The sequence below is a fragment of the Pseudorasbora parva genome, chromosome 1, assembly GCF_024679245.1.
Source record: "Pseudorasbora parva isolate DD20220531a chromosome 1, ASM2467924v1, whole genome shotgun sequence".
NCBI lineage: Eukaryota > Metazoa > Chordata > Actinopteri > Cypriniformes > Gobionidae > Pseudorasbora > Pseudorasbora parva.
The window spans coordinates 57,609,236-57,628,743 of NC_090172.1; the positions used below are offsets into that span (position 1 = coordinate 57,609,236).

General features: G+C 39.7%; 1 protein-coding gene across 2 annotated transcripts; it reads right to left on the bottom strand.

Moving 5' to 3' along the window:
- Positions 1 to 1,020: 1,020 nt before the first annotated feature.
- si:dkey-19b23.8 (uncharacterized) lies at positions 1,021 to 19,336 on the bottom strand. Of its 2 annotated transcripts, XM_067446315.1 has the most exons (4): positions 19,315 to 19,336; positions 16,913 to 17,013; positions 3,253 to 3,942; positions 1,021 to 2,320 (listed from the first exon to the last, which is right to left on the bottom strand). In XM_067446315.1, exons 2-4 carry the CDS (start codon positions 16,929 to 16,931, stop codon positions 2,235 to 2,237), a joined length of 795 nt encoding a protein of 264 aa, XP_067302416.1. In that variant the 5' UTR covers positions 16,932 to 17,013; positions 19,315 to 19,336; the 3' UTR covers positions 1,021 to 2,234. The 2 variants fall into 2 exon arrangements, with proteins under 2 accessions (XP_067302416.1, XP_067302407.1); XM_067446306.1 differs by lacking the exons at positions 16,913 to 17,013; positions 19,315 to 19,336 and adding an exon at positions 6,411 to 6,740.
- Between the last annotated feature and the right edge of the window lie 172 nt (positions 19,337 to 19,508).

Consider the following 19,508-nt stretch of genomic DNA (forward strand, 5'->3'; position numbering starts at 1 on the left):
CTGCAGAGTTTAGCTCCAACTCCAATTAAACACACCTGAACCAGCTAATCAAGGTCTTACTAGGCATGCTAGAAACGTACAGGCAAGTGTGTTGAGGCAAGTTGGAGCTAAACTCTGCAGGACAGTGGCCCTCCAGGACCGGGTTTGGACACCCCTTGGTCTCTAGGGACAGTGCGTTCCTTTACAAAGTGACATTGCCAGCTACTGGCATGACATGCATGTGTTTTTAGTCCCCATGGATCTGTGTGAACAGGGATCGTTTCTGCAAAGAAAAAAACACCTTTCATTTTTAGTACATCGTTATCGTGTAAATGTACCCTTAGAAGTTCTTTTTTGTCTTCACTATTAAAAAATTAAGGTGTTATTGGTCTCATTTTGGTTCCCCAAAGAACCTTGTAGGAACAATTCTTCACACCCTTTTCCACTAAAAAGGACCTTTTGTGGAATGGAAAGGTTACATGGATGTTAAAGGTTCTTCATGAAACTATTAATGCCAAGAACCTTTATTTTTTAAAGAGTGTGTGAAGTGTTTAATAAATGTATTGAAGACAAGACACAAGTGCTTTATGTATAAAAAGTTTAATATTCCATAAAATACACTTAATATTTAAATAGGTACACGCACAGTTTTAAAATAAGGTACAAGAACATTCATAGAACATTAAACACCTCATAAAGCAGACAGAACAGATCCAACAAAGGATCTGAAGTCTTTGTAGTGCGAGATATGGTTTAATACGACTTTAAATAAAATCCATAAGGATAAAACAAGGAGGGGAAGGGGTAGCTTTGACGTAATTGCCCTAACGTATCGGGCAGAATATTTAATACCACGAGGCACTGACTGTATACTACTGTGATGCATGATGCAGTTCTCAGTAAGCATATGTAACGTGTGAAGGAAATGGCTACTTATGGTGCTCGACAATCTTTGTACTTGGGGAAACTTGATTTTTCCAGTCATGCAAAGCAGGGCGTCCTTGTTTAAAATACTTGGGTTTATGCAACCAGGCCACTTGCGCTTTATAACTACAATAACGGCAATTTCCAAGGACATGGCGCTCTATGCAAACATGCCTTTAAATATGTCAGCATTCAGATGTCATAAGCAGTTGCCTGGAGACAGTGGCTTAGTTGGCTTTTTTCTGGGCTGATGTTGTAAAACAACTTGCAGTTACAGAGGAAAAAAAGGAAAAGGAAAGGAGGTGATTATGGCCTTAAAAGCCATAATGGACTCAAAAACTGCTGGAATGCATGTGCATAGAGAATACTTCTCATTTTTAGTAATACAATTAACTCTACACTTCATTATCTGGTGGGAATCAGAACATACACTTCAAGTTTAAAGTTTGAATGAATGACTCAAACTATGACTAAAAATGGCAAACTGAGGTAGAACCAGGCAAAGCATGATATGGCTATGATAGACCACCAGAAACATATCTCAGTACCTCCCGTCTTCCCAATGCCAAATTACAACCAGTCCTGTTTGTCAAGTTGGTCCTGATGCCAAGTAAATAATTCACCGTGAATGATGTTCATATAGAGGATGTAACAGTATCATTTGTAACAATGTGTAGAGATTTGGCCACATGAAAAAGAGCATTTGGAAGAATACAGTATTTAGGATAAAATGCTGATTGTCTTTACCATATGCATTTACAGCATAAAAAAGCACTTCTGTTGTGCATTTGGGACAGAAACACTTTACCGTTGATGTTCTGATCCTGCTGCTACTGTTTACCATCATGCATCCACCCACTTTCCACACAGATCGTCTCTTGATACCTCTAAAACAAACAAAAGCGGTCTCGTTGCTCATCAGTCATATTAGCAAACTACCCAGACATGTACACAGAGGAGGAGACTGACTAGAAACCCTCAACTCTGTGATGCACACATGGCACACTTTAAAACTAGATACCAGTTCAGTGCAGATGAGCAGCTTTGGTTTTGTCTCTTGGTCCTTAAGCAAACAGATAAAATGACTGAACCCATCAACTTCCTTAACCAAAAATAATTATCTCTGGAAACCTATGGTTTATCACTTTGGTAAATCTGTAACGTCAAATGTGTTGGCTGTTCGGACATAGACTCGGCACGACCTCGAGTTGCAATCTCTATAAAAGCTCAAAAGTTCCACCAGTTGTAGGTGTGGTTGTCCTTTTCCTCACATTCAGTTCTGGAATTTCCCAGGCATCACAAAACTACGGTCCAGGGTGTGACGGGGTCTCTCAATGCCAGTTGTCACTGGCAGAACCTCTTCTGGAGATGGAGCGGAGAGGACTGCGGGACACCGACCCCCTCTTCTTCCAACGGACTGCAACACAGAACAACATACAGTTACAATTTACAATGGGGAAGAAAAAAAACATTTAGGAATTATTTCAAATTTTACAAGATTCTAGTGCAGGGGTGCTCAACTCTGGCTCAAGATCCACTCTCCTACAAAGTTTAGCACCAAACCTAAATCAAACACACCTGAATAAGCCAATCAAAGGGGTCGACTTTTGGAAGATGATTTCCTTTAACCTAGGTTGTTTAAGATTAGATTGCCCTGCACACCTGCTACACTCATTTTGAATGATCTTTCAAAGTTGGGTTTGACTTTGCTTAAGAGAAGAAGAGCATTGCTGGCTGGACTTACGGCTGCAAAAAACGAATTGCCACACGTTGGAAACCTCCACATTCACTCTCCTTTCGAGCCTGGGTTTTAACATATATGGATAGTTTACTTGGAGTCGTCGACAGCTAGAGTCCACGGTGCAAAAGAGTCAGCAATAGAGGCTTGGCATTCACTGCTAACCACTCTTCATGGGCTTCAGATCTTATTTGTAACTGAGATTGAGAGATCTGGATCCAGGTTGTGGGTGGGTTATACCTGGGCTTATAATTTTCTATTTAAATTTTTTTTTCTATTTGTATTTATTTATTTTTCTCTCTTTTTTTAATATATCTTATTCTTATATTATTCATATGCATATATATATATATATATATATATATACACACACAAACATAAATACATATGCATGTACATATATTTATACTCTATTTTTGTGGCTTGTATATACCTTTAAATAACAATACAAAAGCCAATCAAGGGCTGTAACCTAAATCACCCCCTATACACAAATATAAAGGGCACTATTTGAGGGGCCAGTCATTTGTAGTGGTGTCCGAAAAAAGAAACCACGCGTGCTATAGGAATCTTGCTCTCATCTGTCTCCACTTTGATCCTATTCAACTCACCTTTTCCCAAACTGGCCGGTAATGTTGACCCTCTGGGTGCAGTGGGCGTACCAGGCACCTCCGGCTCCTTAGTGGCCCCGTCCCCCTGCGGCAAGGTTGCGCACCCACCCTGCCAGTCATTGAGCGCTCGCTGAAACGACATCGCCAGGCATGCGGTCATGTCCTTTGCTCTTTCTGCGCGACTGCACCAGAACACTCTGCACTGCAGCTGCTGACCGGGCTGCCTGCAGATGTACAGAAACACATTGGGTCTGGCCGTGTGCGAGGCGCAGTACGCGATGTCCTGCAAGTAAGTTTTGGTGAGCTGTCTTCCAGTGCTCAGTTCTTTAACTTCAACGTATCGGGGCCGCACTACCAGGGCATGGTCTTTAGAAAGCTTTCCGGGGGTCCCGTCTAGCAGTCGATCGATGGCATCCTCCGCCTGTTCCAGATCCAGGGAGAAGATCTTTTTTGTGCCCAGGTAGTGCACCTTGAAGAGGGGATCGCCATGAGAGAGGCTTTCCGTGCGGTCGCGACGAAATCGCCGCCGCAGAGCCGCCGGTGAGTTCTTTATAGTTTGCATTAGATGAAAGGAGGCCAGAGCCATCGTGGGAGAAGACAGAAGTGGAGCTTTTTTGGAGTCACAGGGATCCTTTTCCTGCTTATCCAGCAAGCCTCCCTGTGTGGCGCAGCGGAGAATAGCCTTGAGATCTGAAACAAAGGAGGAGAGAAAGAAACTGTTAAACTCATCAAATCAAAGCACAACTGGAAGACACATTAAACAATGCGGGCATGATTGAAATTGTCTTAAGAGACATTTACTCAAGTGTGGTTTTTCACTTACACTACTTAAATGCTTAAGTATAAAATGACCTAGAACATCATGTTCTTATGTTGCAATTTGACTGCAACTGTCTGTGAGCTCTTCATGGAAAAATGGCCACAAATAAACACACACCCAAGGATAGGATCGGTTTCAGTCAAGCATTAACACACGTGTGCATTGTCTCCTCCTGCATGCAGCGCAGGAGCTTCAAATATTAAACAGGCCACATTTGCGTCTAGCAAGAGTGGAAGAACGTCTGCGAGTCATCTGAGACACTTTGCTGGAAAAAGGATGTTAATGATCCTATGTGTGTGGGGACATCGAGAAGTACTTTCCACTTCAATTTAACAGCTTCACACCTTTTTGAATGTCCTTATTTATGCAATTTTTTTAATGTTAAGATTTTCTTCCAAGTAGGGATGGAACAATTCGGCCCAAAACTGATCAGCAACTAATTTATGTTAGGGCTGATAACTGCAAAATGACCAATATTAAAACTTATAAATAAAACTCAAAAGAGTAACTCACTAAAAGAGAGTTCAGGCATCAGAACATCATGAATAATAAATACTCACTCTGAGATTCACTAAAGATTAGATGTTATTAAATTAGTTTTTGAAGGTTCATTTTAGGTGAGCATTAAATGACAGAATAATTTTGAATGTGAAAATAGAGTAAAATGAGCATGCACATAATTAAATATCTAATACATAATGAATACATTTCTAACATTGTCTGATAATCAATATGGTTCAAATATATCATGCATCCCAGTTCAAGCATGTCCCTTAAGTATATAATTAGTATGTTGAAACATGCACACCACCCATTTCAAACATGTACTTAAACAAAGCCTAGTGTTAACAGACCCTTGAGGGCCTCATTAGGTCAAGCCCAAATGCATGGAGGAGTGTTGAAGCTGAAGCAGAAATTATGTAACACTTGAAGACGTTTTTTTTCCCCCTTTGTCTTGTGTTCCAGAAAACATCTCACTTTTATTCCCAATTCTGTTGGCCATGTGGCAGATACCATTGTGTTGCATTTTTTGCCTTTCTTCCTGGTCCATTATTTGAGCCTCCCCAGAGGCGTCTGATCTTGGTCACCACTCAGACTTCCAACTGTTTTTAGCTCTGATGCCTATTGAGGAGAAACTTTCTACAGGAAACAGCTTTAGACGACATCCCGCAACGTTCAAAATATTTCTTATCCCTAAGACAATGGTGTAATGTGTCATGAGGAATGCCAAAATGAAATAACTTAGGCTGATTTGATCTAGAGACAACAACAACAACAACAACAACACACACCTGTAAGGAAGTGACCTCTCTGTTAGCCGACCTTTGAATACATCTGAACCAGAATGAGCTTTGTGAACTGTCTCCAATGGCAATTTTTTTTAGTTCCCTGCATTTTAGTTTGTGTAATGCGTTTGATGTCGCCTCAGATGTACTCGCATGATAAGGACGTGTAGTCAAATACAGTAGGCAACCAGACGTAAATGTAAAGTCATCCTGATGGTTATCGCCTAGTGGCAGCTAATAATAGAGACAAGCTTTTTAAAACATGCTGTGGTCAACACTTAGGAAAAACTAACGTCTAGCTGATTTTAAATGTCTCTTGAGATTCTCACTGTGGCCAAAGAGTTGATCACAAGTCAGTGCAATTACTTCATAGTGCAAATCACTAATGTTTTGTTATATTTTGTTTTAAATAACGGATGCCAATTGCTGTGCGGGAAAAAAACAGCATAAAATTGCTTGCTCTTCTTCAAGCCTGTTTTTTCTGTGGTTCAGATCAGATAAAAATAAATAAATGCAATTTAATAACTTATAATTGTTGCAATGAGTCTGACAGACACCCATTACTCCATAAAGACAAATAAAATATACCAATTAAATTAAAAAACTAAAAACTTAAAAATGAAATAGATGACACCAGTAGCCACACTGTGTGAGTGTGTATATGTATATATATATATATATATATATGTGTATATATATATATATATATATATATATATATATATATATATATATATATATATATATATATATATATAAATATAAATCAGGTCTCCAATTGAAAACTACATTTTTCAGTTGGCCACATTGAATTTGTGTGAATTAAATTGCATCAATTCACAGAAATTCAATTTGGCCAACTGAAAAATGTAGCTGTGATCAGTCATTAAAAAAAATGTTTTTTTTTACAGTAAACTTTCCACCTGTTTAGGCTGGAAAAACCCCCAACTTAAACAAATGTATAACTTAATAAGGGTGAAAGAACAAAATCCTCATGCACGGTTAAGTATGTGCACTTCCTTTACAAACACAATTCAGTAAAAGACCCTCACCTTTCATGCACTCTTCGCTTTGGGTCCGGCACAGATAAATCATGCGTTCTCCAGCTGAATGGAAAGTAGACGTCCAAACCTCGTACTTTTCGTCAGCTTGTAAAACGTTTATCACTGAGGTCGAAATTGTCGCTTCACGATACACTGAAACAAACGCACTGTTTCACAACGTCGGGAGAAGATATGGTACGACTCCGAGACAAACGCATGTTCTCCTGGCGTGGGCAGCGCGGCTCTGCTTACCTCACTGCGCGCTCTGACACACCGAGTGATTCAGGCGCGCGTCTGAGGGCTGTATTTGAGCGGCGGGGGCACGCCTCCGCGGGGAGATGTGAGGAGACGGAGTTAACGAGTGCTGGAAGTGTGTGAGGAGGGTGTGGGTAAAGTTCAGCCCTGAAGAAAGCGTCAGCGATGTACTCAAAAATAAAATTCACCAGGGACAAAGACAATTTATCTTTTGAAGCGGTGGAGTGAGAAAGTGAAATTGCATAAGCTATGTAAATGCTCAAGACAGATAACATCGAAATATGATCTTGCTGTAAGCGCCAATAAGGGAACTCAACACCCATGTGTTTGTGTCTATATTTAGTACTTTCGCACTTTCACTGTGATGTACACGGTGTGTGCTTACCTGCACATAGGCTACAGGTGGTATGATAATGTTGGTGTAGGCCTATAGGCTAGAAAATGTATATGAATGATACAACTTTCACCAGTATATAACTTAGTAATAACTTTTCTTAGAAAGCATTTTTTTAATTAACTTTAAAATTTAAATTAAAGCAAAATTAAACATTTATGGCCTAGATTTGACACTTTAGAGTCATGGGACTTTAAGAAGGGAGTTTTGAGGGATTTGTATGTAACACCTAGCCTAGAAATCTAGACGCACCCTAGTGGCAGCAAATCTAATCTGCCCGCAAGTGTCGTCTAGCAACTCTCAATACCCTTCTGAGCTGTATTCCCCTAACTCTTGCCGGGCCAATCACATCGTGTATAGAGTCGGTGGGCGGGGCCATAATGACGATGGCCGAGTTGCGTTTGCGTGCTTCTAGTAAACACAGAAACTGGCGAACGGCGGTCTTTCGAATCAGCTTTGACCGCGACTCTGGAAGACTTGGAGTTAAGCTTTTCTCTGAGAAATGAACAAAGAACGGCACTGAAGTCATTCTTAAAAAGGGAAGATGTGTTCGGAGTTTAGCCGACCGGATACGGCAAATGTTTAATCTATTAACAAGCTCTGTTTCACATTCGTTGCTCTGGTTGGTGGTAGCGCTATCCTATCGCGTGCAGGGGGAGTTTGAAAGACAACCGTTTATCCGCCCCTCGGATTGAGCTGTCAATGGTGAGTTTCCAGACCAAACATCCTGATGTGGGTCTGGCTTGTCAGGCTATGTAACACCATCAGTTTAACCAATATGACCCCCGCCTTCCTGAAAGGACAGTAAGTTGTAAGACTGCGATTAAAAATATAATTTACAGGACAAAAAAAAAAAAAAAAAGGTATGGAAAGTATATTTTAACATTTGATAATTTGATTGTTGATAATGATAATGGATGTTAAATGAGATGTGTTATCATCATCAGTAAGATGTGTTGTTTAATTAGATGTACAGTAACATTATGATATTGCTATTATGATACATCCTAGTATTGTGTTGGTCCCCCTTTTGCTGCTGACCCGTCGAGGCATGGACTCCACTAGACCCCTGAAGATGTGCTGTGGTATCTGGCACCAAGATGTTAGCAGCAGATCCGTTAAGTCCTGTAAGTTGTGAGGTGGGGCCTCCATGGATTGGGCTTGTTTGTTCAGCACATCCTTCAGATGCTCGATTGGATTCAGATTTGGGGAATTTGGAGGCCAAGTCAACACCTCAAACTCATTGTTGTGCTCTTCAAACCATTCCTGAACCATTATTGCTTTGTGGCAGGGGGCATTATCCTGCTTAAAGAGGCCACAGCCATCAGGGAATAACGTTTCCATGAAAGACAATGCTTAGGCAGGTGGTACCTGTTAAAGTGACATCCACATGGATGGCAGGACCCAAGCTTTTCCACCAGAACATTGCCCAAAGCATCACACTGCCTACTCCGGCTTGGCTTCTTCCCATAGTGCATCCTGGTGCCATGTGTTCCCCAGGTAAGCAACGCACACACAACCGGCCATCCATGTGATGTAAAAGAAAACTTGATTCATCAAACCAGGCCACCTTCTTTCATTGCTCTGTTGTCCAGTTCTGATGCTCACGTGCCCAAAGTTGGCGCTTACGGCAATGGACAGGGGTCAGCATTGGGACCCTGACTGGTCTGCAGCTTTGCTGCCCCATACACAACAAACTGCGGTGCACTGTGTATTCTGACACCTTTCTATCAAAACCAGCATTAACTTCTTGAGTAATTTGAGCAACAGTAGCTCGTCTGTTTGATCGGACCACACGGGCCAGCCTTCGCTCCCCACGTGCATCAATGAGCCTTGGCCACCCAAGACCCGGTACTCCACTGTTCCTTCCTCTGAGAACTTTTGATACATACTGACCACTGCAGACTCTGAACACCCCACAAGAGCTGCAGTTTTGGAGATGCTCTGACCCAGTGGACTAGCCATCACAATTTGGCCCTTGTCAAACTCGCACAAATCCTTACGTCCATTTTTCCTGCTTCTAACACATCAACTTTGAGGACAAAATAAACGGCCAAAATGCATAAAAAGTTTCCTATTTTTAGTTTTTCAAACATTGCCATGCAACAGCCCCAAATTTACTTCTATGGACCCAAAAAGATTGCACAAAATGTGACAGTATAGACATTTGAAGCAAATGAGACTCAAATTAATTCAGCAAATTAACACCAATCTTCAATGAGTTAATTAGTGGGGAGAGTAATTGAAAGGTTAATGATCATGGGCCATCAATGCCAACATTGCTCGTTTAACCTCAAATGTAGAGGATGCATCACCTACAGTTTTTAATAAAGTGTTCTATCTATTTTTATTGTGCCAGAGCAAGGACCTTAACCTCAGAAAAGGACGAACTGTTTCTGAAATTAATGTACTATTCAGTATGTCCCTTATCAACATCTTTCCAATTGTAACTAAAGCCTTCACGCTGTGCAGCCCCCCTAAAAACTGCTACTCACCGGTTTGCAAATTGGCTACAATTTATTTATTATCACCTTACCGCACTGCTAGTTTTGCTTCGCTCTGTCTGTGCTGTGTTTATACTGTACTTTTATTGTTTAATTGTATTGCAAGATATTATTTCTCTGGAGCACTCGTCTATTTCTATTCCACTGTACACCTTGTTTTTGTGAAATTGGGAATCTTGTTCCCTAAATATTGGTTCTCGTTTTTTTTTTCCAAAGTGAACTAGAGTCCACAAATAAAGAAGATCGGATGTGTTATTTCAGAAGATTTAAACATTTTGATGTTTTTTAATGTTTTTTGAGTAGAGTAGGTGAAAGTGAATTGAGTTAATTCATGCCATGTGTGTACACTGAGAAAGGAACACTGAGCGCCTGTGTAATCAGCAAATGGGAGGCTTGGGAGACACACCCACCAAAGTACCTTTGGTAGCACAGCAGTGCTATTATACAACTGCCAATGACGCCACAAACCCCCCAAATCCCCCCCCCCCCCAACAACACACACACACATACACACACACACACCGAATGCATAATGAGTCCAATACATTCAGCACAAACACACTGTCTTTCATGTAAACCCAACATGAAAAACATAGTGTGCCAGGTTCATTACGCAGTGCCAAAGCAGGAATGAGTGAACAATTGTCACGGGTAAAGCTTTTGACGTAAACCATTCCATTTTTTTGCCAGCAGGATGGCAAATTGGCATGAAGAAGTAGGACATCATGCATGCAAAAATATTATATAAATGTAATAGAAACACAAGCTGTATAAAAATAAATACGACCATAAAACTGTCATATCTGTGATCTTTTTGGTTATATCTCTGATCTTAATCTAATGTCCATTAAGTTGTGTTGTTTTTTTTAGGGGTGGGGTTGCTATTTGTGGAGCCTGAGAACTTCAGGAAAGCAGAGCATAAAAATGTTTGCTGTTTTCTTTCTTCAACTCAACATCTTGGTAATCAGAGTAACCACCCACTTCTTTCTGAAAACCTCCATATCTTATCTCACAGGCCTAAACTAAAGCTTTCCAACAAAAACAAGAAAATCTTAAAAAGCAGACAGCGCCTGCTCTAAGTAAGGGACATTTTGAATTGCCTAAAATGTGATTTGGGCTTTTCCTCTCCATAAGCAGGTAGCCATTTAGCAGATGTTTTACCCAGGGCTGTGTTTCCTGAAAGCATTGTTAACTATTGTCACAAGCGCCGTCATTATCAGCATATAGTTCTACGAGTTGTGTTTTCCGAAACCATAGTTCCAAAGAACATTCGCAAACAGCATCTTAAAGTTGTGTGGTTGAAATGACAGCTCTCGACCTGTGGTAAATAGTTTCTTGTTTGCATGACATGTGGACTTCATAAATCCTTATCTTGAGCAAAATAAGCAATCTGACATTCAGTACAACCTAACATGGACCAACCGGCCACAAATTGGCCAATGGTCCATTGTATTTGATTTCGAATATATACAAATGTCATTTACGTCACTTTATTTGTCAAGAGATTTAAAGAGCCGTTTTTGAAGTGTGCACATGCGCATGCTCTTGTAGCCTGCTGAGAACAACTGAATCTGGAAATAAAGCAAGATTTAGTCCTCAAGATGCCACATCCATAATTTCTAGCAAAAAATTTGCCATTAATTTGATCTCAAACGGATTAATTAAAATAAGTTATTACTTCACCACCTGCGTGTCATCATTAACCAACATGGTTGAACAACAAATTTGCGACGGTTTCAGGAAACTAATGACTAGTTTCTAGTCATGGCTAGTTGATTTCTTCACCAATGCACCATACTATAGTAGATAAGCAGCATGTTACGTATTTGTATGGGAAATGCACCCCAGAGTGACACTTATTATAAAGATGATCCCCTTGCAGCAACCTGACGGATGTTGTCTTAAGGCCAGTTCACACCATGGACAATAAGATGCTCAGTTTTACTGATGGCAACCCAGCTGTGGTTCCCAGGGATGGTCCGGCTGCTATCACCAGCCCTATGCACAATCTCATTGGGGAGGGACCTCCTTTCCCAAGCGGGTGGGACAATTTGCCTTCCCCAACCCGAGTTGTGGAGCCTCCTCGAAGGGAACAAGAAAGGGAACAAGAATCTATGGCCTCTCGAAGGGAACCTTCACGCATTTACCAAGAGGTCATGAACACGATTTCAGAGGCTAGGGTGCCCTTTACCAGGTGCCTATACGCTCAAAAATTGTCTATTTTTCCAGCTGGTGTGCAGCCCAAAATATAGACTATCTTGTGAGGTTGCATTTATACTCTCATTCCTGCAGGAACTGCTGGAAGGCAGCTAGTGCTGCAAACCATGCTCCTGTGTCTAGCCAATCAGTTGGGAGAAATGACTTGGCCTTCTCAGAGGGGCCAGAAAGCTAAATCTGCATTGCCCCCACATGGTTTCTTTCTTGGACCTGTCCACAGTTCTGAGGGCACTTCAAGGCCCCACGTTTGAGCCACTCACCCTACATCCTCTTTTGCTAGCTTTGGATTCGGTCAAGCGAGATGGCGCATTGCAGGCACTTTCAGAGGACGCATCTTGCCTTGAGTTTGGGCCTAATGACAGTAAAGTTGTCCTTAGACAAAGAAGAGGCTACATGCCTATGTGCATTCCATGCCCTTCAGAGCACAAGTAACGCTCTCTGCTCTTCCTTCCACTGAGGATAAGCAGGCGCCACACCCACTCTGCCTAGTTCAGGCCCTCAGGCTGTACATTATGCGTTCTAGCCAGTTCCGGAAATAAGAGCAGCTGTTTGTGTGCATCGGAGGTCAATGGCTGCCAGTAACAAGGCAGAGACTTTCTTGAGCTATAGTGGATGCAATATTTCTGGCCTACAAGTCCTTGGGCTTGCAGTACCTTATAGGGGTAAGGGCCCACTTAGCCAGGGGACTTGCAGTACCTTATAGGGGTAAGGGCCAACTCCACCAGGAGAATTTAAGTACCTTATTGGGGTAAGAGCCAACTCCACCAGGGGACTTGCAGTACCTTATAGGGGTAAGGGCCAACTCCACCAGGGGACTTGAAGTACCTTATAGGGGTAAGGGCCAACTCCACCAGGGGACTTGCAGTACCTTAAAGGGGTAAGGGCCAACTCCACCAGGGGACTTGAAGTACCTTATTGGGGTAAGGGCCAACTCCACCAGGGGACTTGAAGTACCTTATTGGGGTAAGGGCCAACTCCACCAGGGGACTTGCAGTACCTTATAGGGGTAAGGGCCAACTCCACCAGGGGACTTGAAGTACCTTATACGGGTAAGGGCCAACTCCACCAGGGGACTTGCAGTACCTTATAGGGGTAAGGGCCAACACCCCCAGGGGACTTGCAGTACCTTATAGGGGTAAGGGCCAACTCCCCCAGGGGACTTGCAGTACCTTATAGGGGTAAGGGCCAACTCCCCCAGGGGACTTGCAGTACTTTATAGGGGTAAGGGCCAACTCCACCAGGGGACTTCCAGTACCTTATAGGGGTAAGGGCCAACTCTACCAGGGGAATTGCAGTACCTTATAGGGGTAAGGGCCAACTCCACCAGGGGACTTCCAGTACCTTATAGGGGTAAGGGCCAACTCCCCCAGGGGACTTGCAGTACCTTATAGGGGTAAGGGCCAACTCAACCAGGGGAATTGCAGTACCTTATAGGGGTAAGGGCCAACTTCACCAGGGGAAATTGAAGTACCTTATAAGGGTAACGGCCTACTCCACCAGGGTAATTGCCTCCTCTTGGCCTGTCTGGTCCTTGCCATCCACCTTTGCCAGGATTTACAATCTGGTTTACAATCTGGCATCAGGTATAAACGCCTCGACCGTTTGGGGAGGAGCGCATGTAGTCAGCGGAGGCTCGTGCCGCGGAGACAGGCAAAATTATAAACAAGGCTTTGTTTGAAGTGGTTTAACCTGTTTTACATGAATGTCTTGAGTTTCTCAGTGCTTATTTATTAACATGTACAAATACATTCTTCTGCATGGTGCAAAAGTCATGATGTTGATTCATAATGAGGTCAATAACAAATATGATTTAGTGAGAGATCATTTACACTTGTAGTTTTTGATTTGGAAAGACTTGTAATATGCTTCTAACAGTTAATGTACAGTATTATAAACTAATGTCTGTTTAGTGAAGTTATAAATCACTTTTTCAAAGGGCTGTAAAATAAGACTGAGAGCCAGGGTTAAAAGATGTTTTAATTTGTAACACAGAGACATTTATTAGGACTGGACTTTGTCTACTGCAGCAGATTCAGAGACAGCTGTGTGCTGAATATTTATGTGTGACCTCTGACAAAGCACTGGCGCTAAATTTAGTAAAGGTGAATGAGCCATAAACAGCATTATTAGATTAGTTGTGACAATTTGTACAACATCTCCCACATAACACACATTCACAACGTAACCTGCATGTATGGAGTTTTAACATTAGGATAATGTCAATCTAATTGCCTAACATACTGCCTAACTAGATGAGCTTCTATTAACCCTGCTGAAGTATAAGGTGGACATCCTCTACATTTTAGAATAGACATCAACAGTCTTCCTTTTATTCAAACAAGACAAATGCCATGCTAGATTTTATCTGACAAAACACTTCACACATGCAGTAACACGTGCAGAAACATAATACTCTAAGCATGAGCTTTTTGTTTATCTTGTTTAGATATGGGATATATGTTTATATGTTGCATTAATAGTTTCAAATTTATTGCTTTTTATACATTCAAATGCTCTTTCTTTACCCATATGATTTGAAAACAAAAAATGTCAACTATTATTCAAATACATGTTTAAGGAATGATAAAGGTCAAAAACAACAGACATAATGCCAAAACTTTTTATGAAGGCCAAATAAGGGTCTGTTTACATGACACTGTTTTCTACTAAAAATGTCTATTCAATATATTTAAATTGTATTTAATAAATAAAATATAAGTTTTAGCCGGCCATTTACACAACAGCCTTTTGAAAACAGGGATTTAACACTTGCATTAAAAAAAAATGCGTACAATTCTAGCGACCTTTAGGGGTACAACAGTTTAGTACCCTTAAAAGGTGCATATTAGTACCATAGAGTAGTAATATGTACCTTAAAGCTACACTATGTAACTTTTCCGTCCAATTTTTTTGTGGATATTTTACTGCAAAATAGTGTTTGTTTACATTTACAAAGTGACATCGCCAACTACTGGCCTGGCGGCATAATACAGCATTTTCGTCAATCCGTGTGACCGGGGATCGTTTTGACACTGTTGTCGACTGTAGCGAAACTTTTTAAAAAACGCAATGGAAAATCTTCTCCGTTTTTAGTACATTGTTGTCGAGTACCCATAGTCATTCGGTATCTTTATTCTGTTAAAATAAATTTGAATTACACTGTTTTTTCTTTCTTAAAAAAAAGTTCTTAAAAAGTGCATAGCAAGCAGTGCTGACACACTCACAACATCTAAAATAATTCCCTCAGTGTACTTTCTTGTTGGCATGAGTAGATGTGTGCACACTATGTCCATGAGTGCCTCTACTCATAGTCGACTGGGTGTGTAAATAACACATGTACTAGAAAATGCTGTTTGTTTTGGCTGCAAACACACCGTGAGGAGCAGCAATTTCTGCTCAAGAATACTGCATGCAGGACATGTAAGTGTGGACAAGAGTCCATGATAAAATAAGGTTTTACCTATATACTATTTAGCAGATGTAGTTTAGATGAAGAAAAATCTAACATTTCTGAATGGCTCACTCACTGACTGAATCAGTTAATGTCTAACAAAATATTAAGTCTTGCGCTGGATGGCCCAACATGACTAGCACCAGTCACTGAATGTCACATGACTAATGCGTCTGAACGCTGACGGCCAACATTTGCTCAGTCTATTTCCTCACTGAGATACGGCAGTGATGACAAACAGTTGTTCTTCTCCTAATATGGGAAAGAGGGACGTTGGTCCTACACTGAATAACAGATTTTTTTCTTTACCTCACTCTTGAATTCTCTTGCGACTCAGTTGCATCAGCTAGATTATGAGCTCATTTCCCTTTTTTTTTAATCTGATCTATATATAAAACAAACAGCAGACAACGAGATATTAAATAAGTTGGTTAATCGTGGTTATTCGAACTGTAATACTGTCCAGTTAGTAGTACTTTTACATGGATACTCTATAGGGCAGGGGTTTTCAATTTTAAGGTTATACAGTCCTCATATTCATATATGACTATCTCTGGTGCGAGGTAGCTATATTTTCATATATAAGACCCAGGACAGGACAGTTAATAATATGCATAAAATATTATGTTTCTTAGTTTAGTTTCTATGTTGTTACTATGTTTTTTTTGTTTTATTTTATATATATATATATATATATATATATATATATATATATATATATATATATATATATATATATATATATTTGATTAAAAATATAAAATAATAATACAATTATATTATAAAACTGGCATCCAGGACCCCTCAAGGGACCGCAAGGAAGTGTTAAAGGTGTTAAACTGTGTAATTTATTTATATATATATATATATATATATATATATATATATATATATATATATATATATATATATATATATATATATATATATATATATAAATAGTGTGATAAATTATATATATACTGTTTTTCTCTAAACTTTAACACTTCCTTGCGGTACCTTGAGGGGTCCTGGATGCCAGCTTGATTATATAATTGTATTATTATTTCTTATTTTTAATCAAATTGGCTCTGTGTTTTTCCTTCTGGTTTCATCATGCCACATTTTAACTAATGGAAAGCACCCAAAAAAAGATACTAGTATAGTAGCAGAAAAAGAATGTCATCACGTCATAGACTAAACAGGAAAGGAAGACGGTTTCCTGCCCAGCACAGGATCAAGCGGAAAATGCATTATATAGTCTGTAGGCTGCGCGCGGACCTTCAGCTGATGTTATTTTGGGTGTAGACAGTTGTTATTTGTGTACTGTTTACATTTTGCATTTAGTGTAGATTTACATTGTTTGCAACGACTGTTAAATACAGCTAAAATCCTCCATTTCTTTCACTGTTTGGATCAATCCCATTCTGCATTACGGTTCTTGCATCCCATGTGAAGTGACTGAGTCTTTGTTCTTCCATCTGGTGTTCTTTATGAGGTGTGTTTGAAAGAGTCTTAGGCTACTGGTTGTGACGTCAGGGCCGTTATTTTTCCATGAATGCATGAGTTTTCTAAGTGCTGTGGTTAAAAGTGTTAATGTCAGTTATATAATGGTTCTTGGCGCTGTACTGTTACTAATGAGCCTATTGCCGGGGCACCATGTAGCGTAAAGAAAAAAGTAGCATCCATTTTCTCTTTTATGTTGCCACACCTTCAACATTTTCATACATCTGGTGATCACTCACAGGTCCTCTTTACGTCAGCGAAGTCCTTGACATTTCAGACACAAATTCAGATGTTCCGTTTGTAGTCCTAAAACACAGAAGAGATTTCACTTTTTTCCAGTCATGGTTTTGATCCTAACCATAACTTTCTGACATTTACTATGGATTTATAGGAAAGTATGAAGATGTATGTTTTGTTTATTAATTAAACTAACAATTGTACCACACGTGTGAAATTTAAGCTGCTGTTTAATTAATTATTTTTTTATTTTACACATATTGTATGCTATAGTTCAATTACGGAGCCCCAAGGGGACATGGTGTTGAGATGGGAGGAAAACTAATGAGTCAAAACTCTTGCGTTCTCTGCGAGTGAATGCAAAGTTTCTCGGGGAAATATACAAATATTTTGTTAGCAAAATCAAAGTTTCTCAGGGAAACGTAAAACATGTCCCTTTAGGGGCCCCGTACTAAATAAAGACTTAAACTATATATAAGAATGCTGGTGCATTCAAGTCATGTCAGAAATATCATATTTACGAGTTGAACGCACATGAAGGCCACCACAAAGTCATAAATGCTAGTGGGAACTGGGAAGCTCTGTATTTTCTTTAAGCCTGACCTTTAGGAGTTGGGGGGCGACGGGCGTGCCAGCGAGGAACATGGCAGAAGACCATCATTTTAATAGGTTTCAATAGCAGTGACATTGTCAGACTTTTTATTTACAACAAAATAAGCAAATTTCCTGCACAGAATAGCATTGTACGGGGTAAGATGACCCCCCCCCCCCCCCCCCCCCTAATTTTAGATGACACAAAATTCCTCTCAGCACTTTTGATGGCTACACTATTTTTCTTTTTGCCATTTTATCTGAATATCAACATTTGTGAGATTTTGTCAGTCTCTGGAAAATAGTGATTTAGGAAATTGATAGAAGTTTTCTTTGTGTTTGTGTCTATTCGTTATTGAGGGATTTGTGGACACACCGATGTTTTTTGGATTTGTGGAGTAAAAGTTTGTTTTTAGTAAAAAAGATACAATTAGACACTTGGGATATGATGATCATCCGAGAATTGGCATTTGTTACTACTACACTGTAAAAAAATTGTTGGTTTTTGTTGGGTTAACTTAAAAAAGTAATTAACCTGGTTGCCTTAAAATTTTGAATTTATTGAAATTAAAAATTTGAGCTGATACAATGAAGGAAATTTGTTTAATAAGAAACTCAAAATATTATTGTATCTGAACCACATAAAAAAATTGATAAATCATAAAAATAGCACTATTTGGCATGTTTCACTGCGTCATCAAAAATAAAACACACACAATTACCCAATATGCGTACAAAAAATGTAATAATATTTTAATAAATGTTGTCAAATCTCAAAAAATGTTAATTGTATCAACTCAAAATTTTAATTTCAATGAACACAAAATTAAGGCAACCAGGTCACTTTTTTTCTAAATAATTTTTTACAGTGTAGTGATATTATTTTTAAAAGTAATAATTATTGTCATTAATGGGTTTATTATTTAATAATTCCTTGAATTAGATTTCAGACTTTGATTCGGATCGCGTGTCAAACTGCCAAACTGCTGAAATCACGTGACATTGGCTATCCGAATCGTGAATCAATCCACTGATTCATGACCTTTTGAATCTTTATTTGAGGATTGAAAACAAACCCGAAGAGAAGACAATGCTGAATAAAGTCGTAGTTTTTGTTTTGTTTTTTGACCAAAATGTATTTTCGATGCTTCAAGAGATTCTCATTAACTAACTGATGTCACATATGGACTACTCTGAGGATGTTTTATTCCCTTTCTGGACATGGACAGTATAGTGTGCATGCACTTAGATACGCTCTCGGACTAAATCTAAAATATCTTAAACTGTGTTCTGAAGATGAACGGAGGTCTTACGGGTGTGGTTGTTTACGTTCAAGTCATTTTTGTCGGTGTAGTTTTTAAAGGTACAATATATAAGATTTTTAGATTAAAATGTTCAAAAACCCACTAGAACAATGTTATATATTTTGTTGACTTGTCTAGTTCCATCACCAAATATGAACTTTCCAGGACAAATCAGACAAAACTGTAGTCCTTACAAAGCTAGCAGCTTGTTTTAAAAAATCGAGAAGCCAATTTAGATAATGTGTACGGTATAATGTACAACTTGTCTATGTGTTTGTAATTTAAATCAAAAGGTATAGTCGTTAGACTAAATAACGTTAGAAATTAAAATAATGTGGTGATTAGCCTCGACTACAAACTGACAGCTTTGTCAAAGGACTCACGGAATGTGGTAAGCTAATTATTAAACAAGTAGCCTATTTTGTCTGAAGATGTTGCTATTGTCTTGTATATTTCAAGATTTTCTTGCCCTCACCTGTCCAGGCATTCAGCACACTCAAGTATACAACCTATAATAACACAATTAGCTGCTTCCGTCTGAAACCCACGCGCGCTCTTCCCATTGAATGAACAGACGCGCGGGCACGGGCACGGAGTGCATGCGGTTGGGTCTCTCCAATATTAACCGACCGACGTCATCTGAAGATCATGAGTGCGTCGCTGATGGAA

Bases quoted from the DNA above. Each gene is read 5' to 3' on its own strand.
- si:dkey-19b23.8 (XM_067446306.1), bottom strand. From the start codon at position 6,453: ATGATTTATCTGTGCCGGACCCAAAGCGAAGAGTGCATGAAAG. The intron at 3,943-6,410 runs GTGAGGGTCTTT...CCTTTGTTTCAG, and splicing joins AAGCGAAGAGTGCATGAAAG to ATCTCAAGGCTATTCTCCGC. The intron at 2,321-3,252 runs GTGAGTTGAATA...TCTGTGTTGCAG, and splicing joins ACCGGCCAGTTTGGGAAAAG to TCCGTTGGAAGAAGAGGGGG.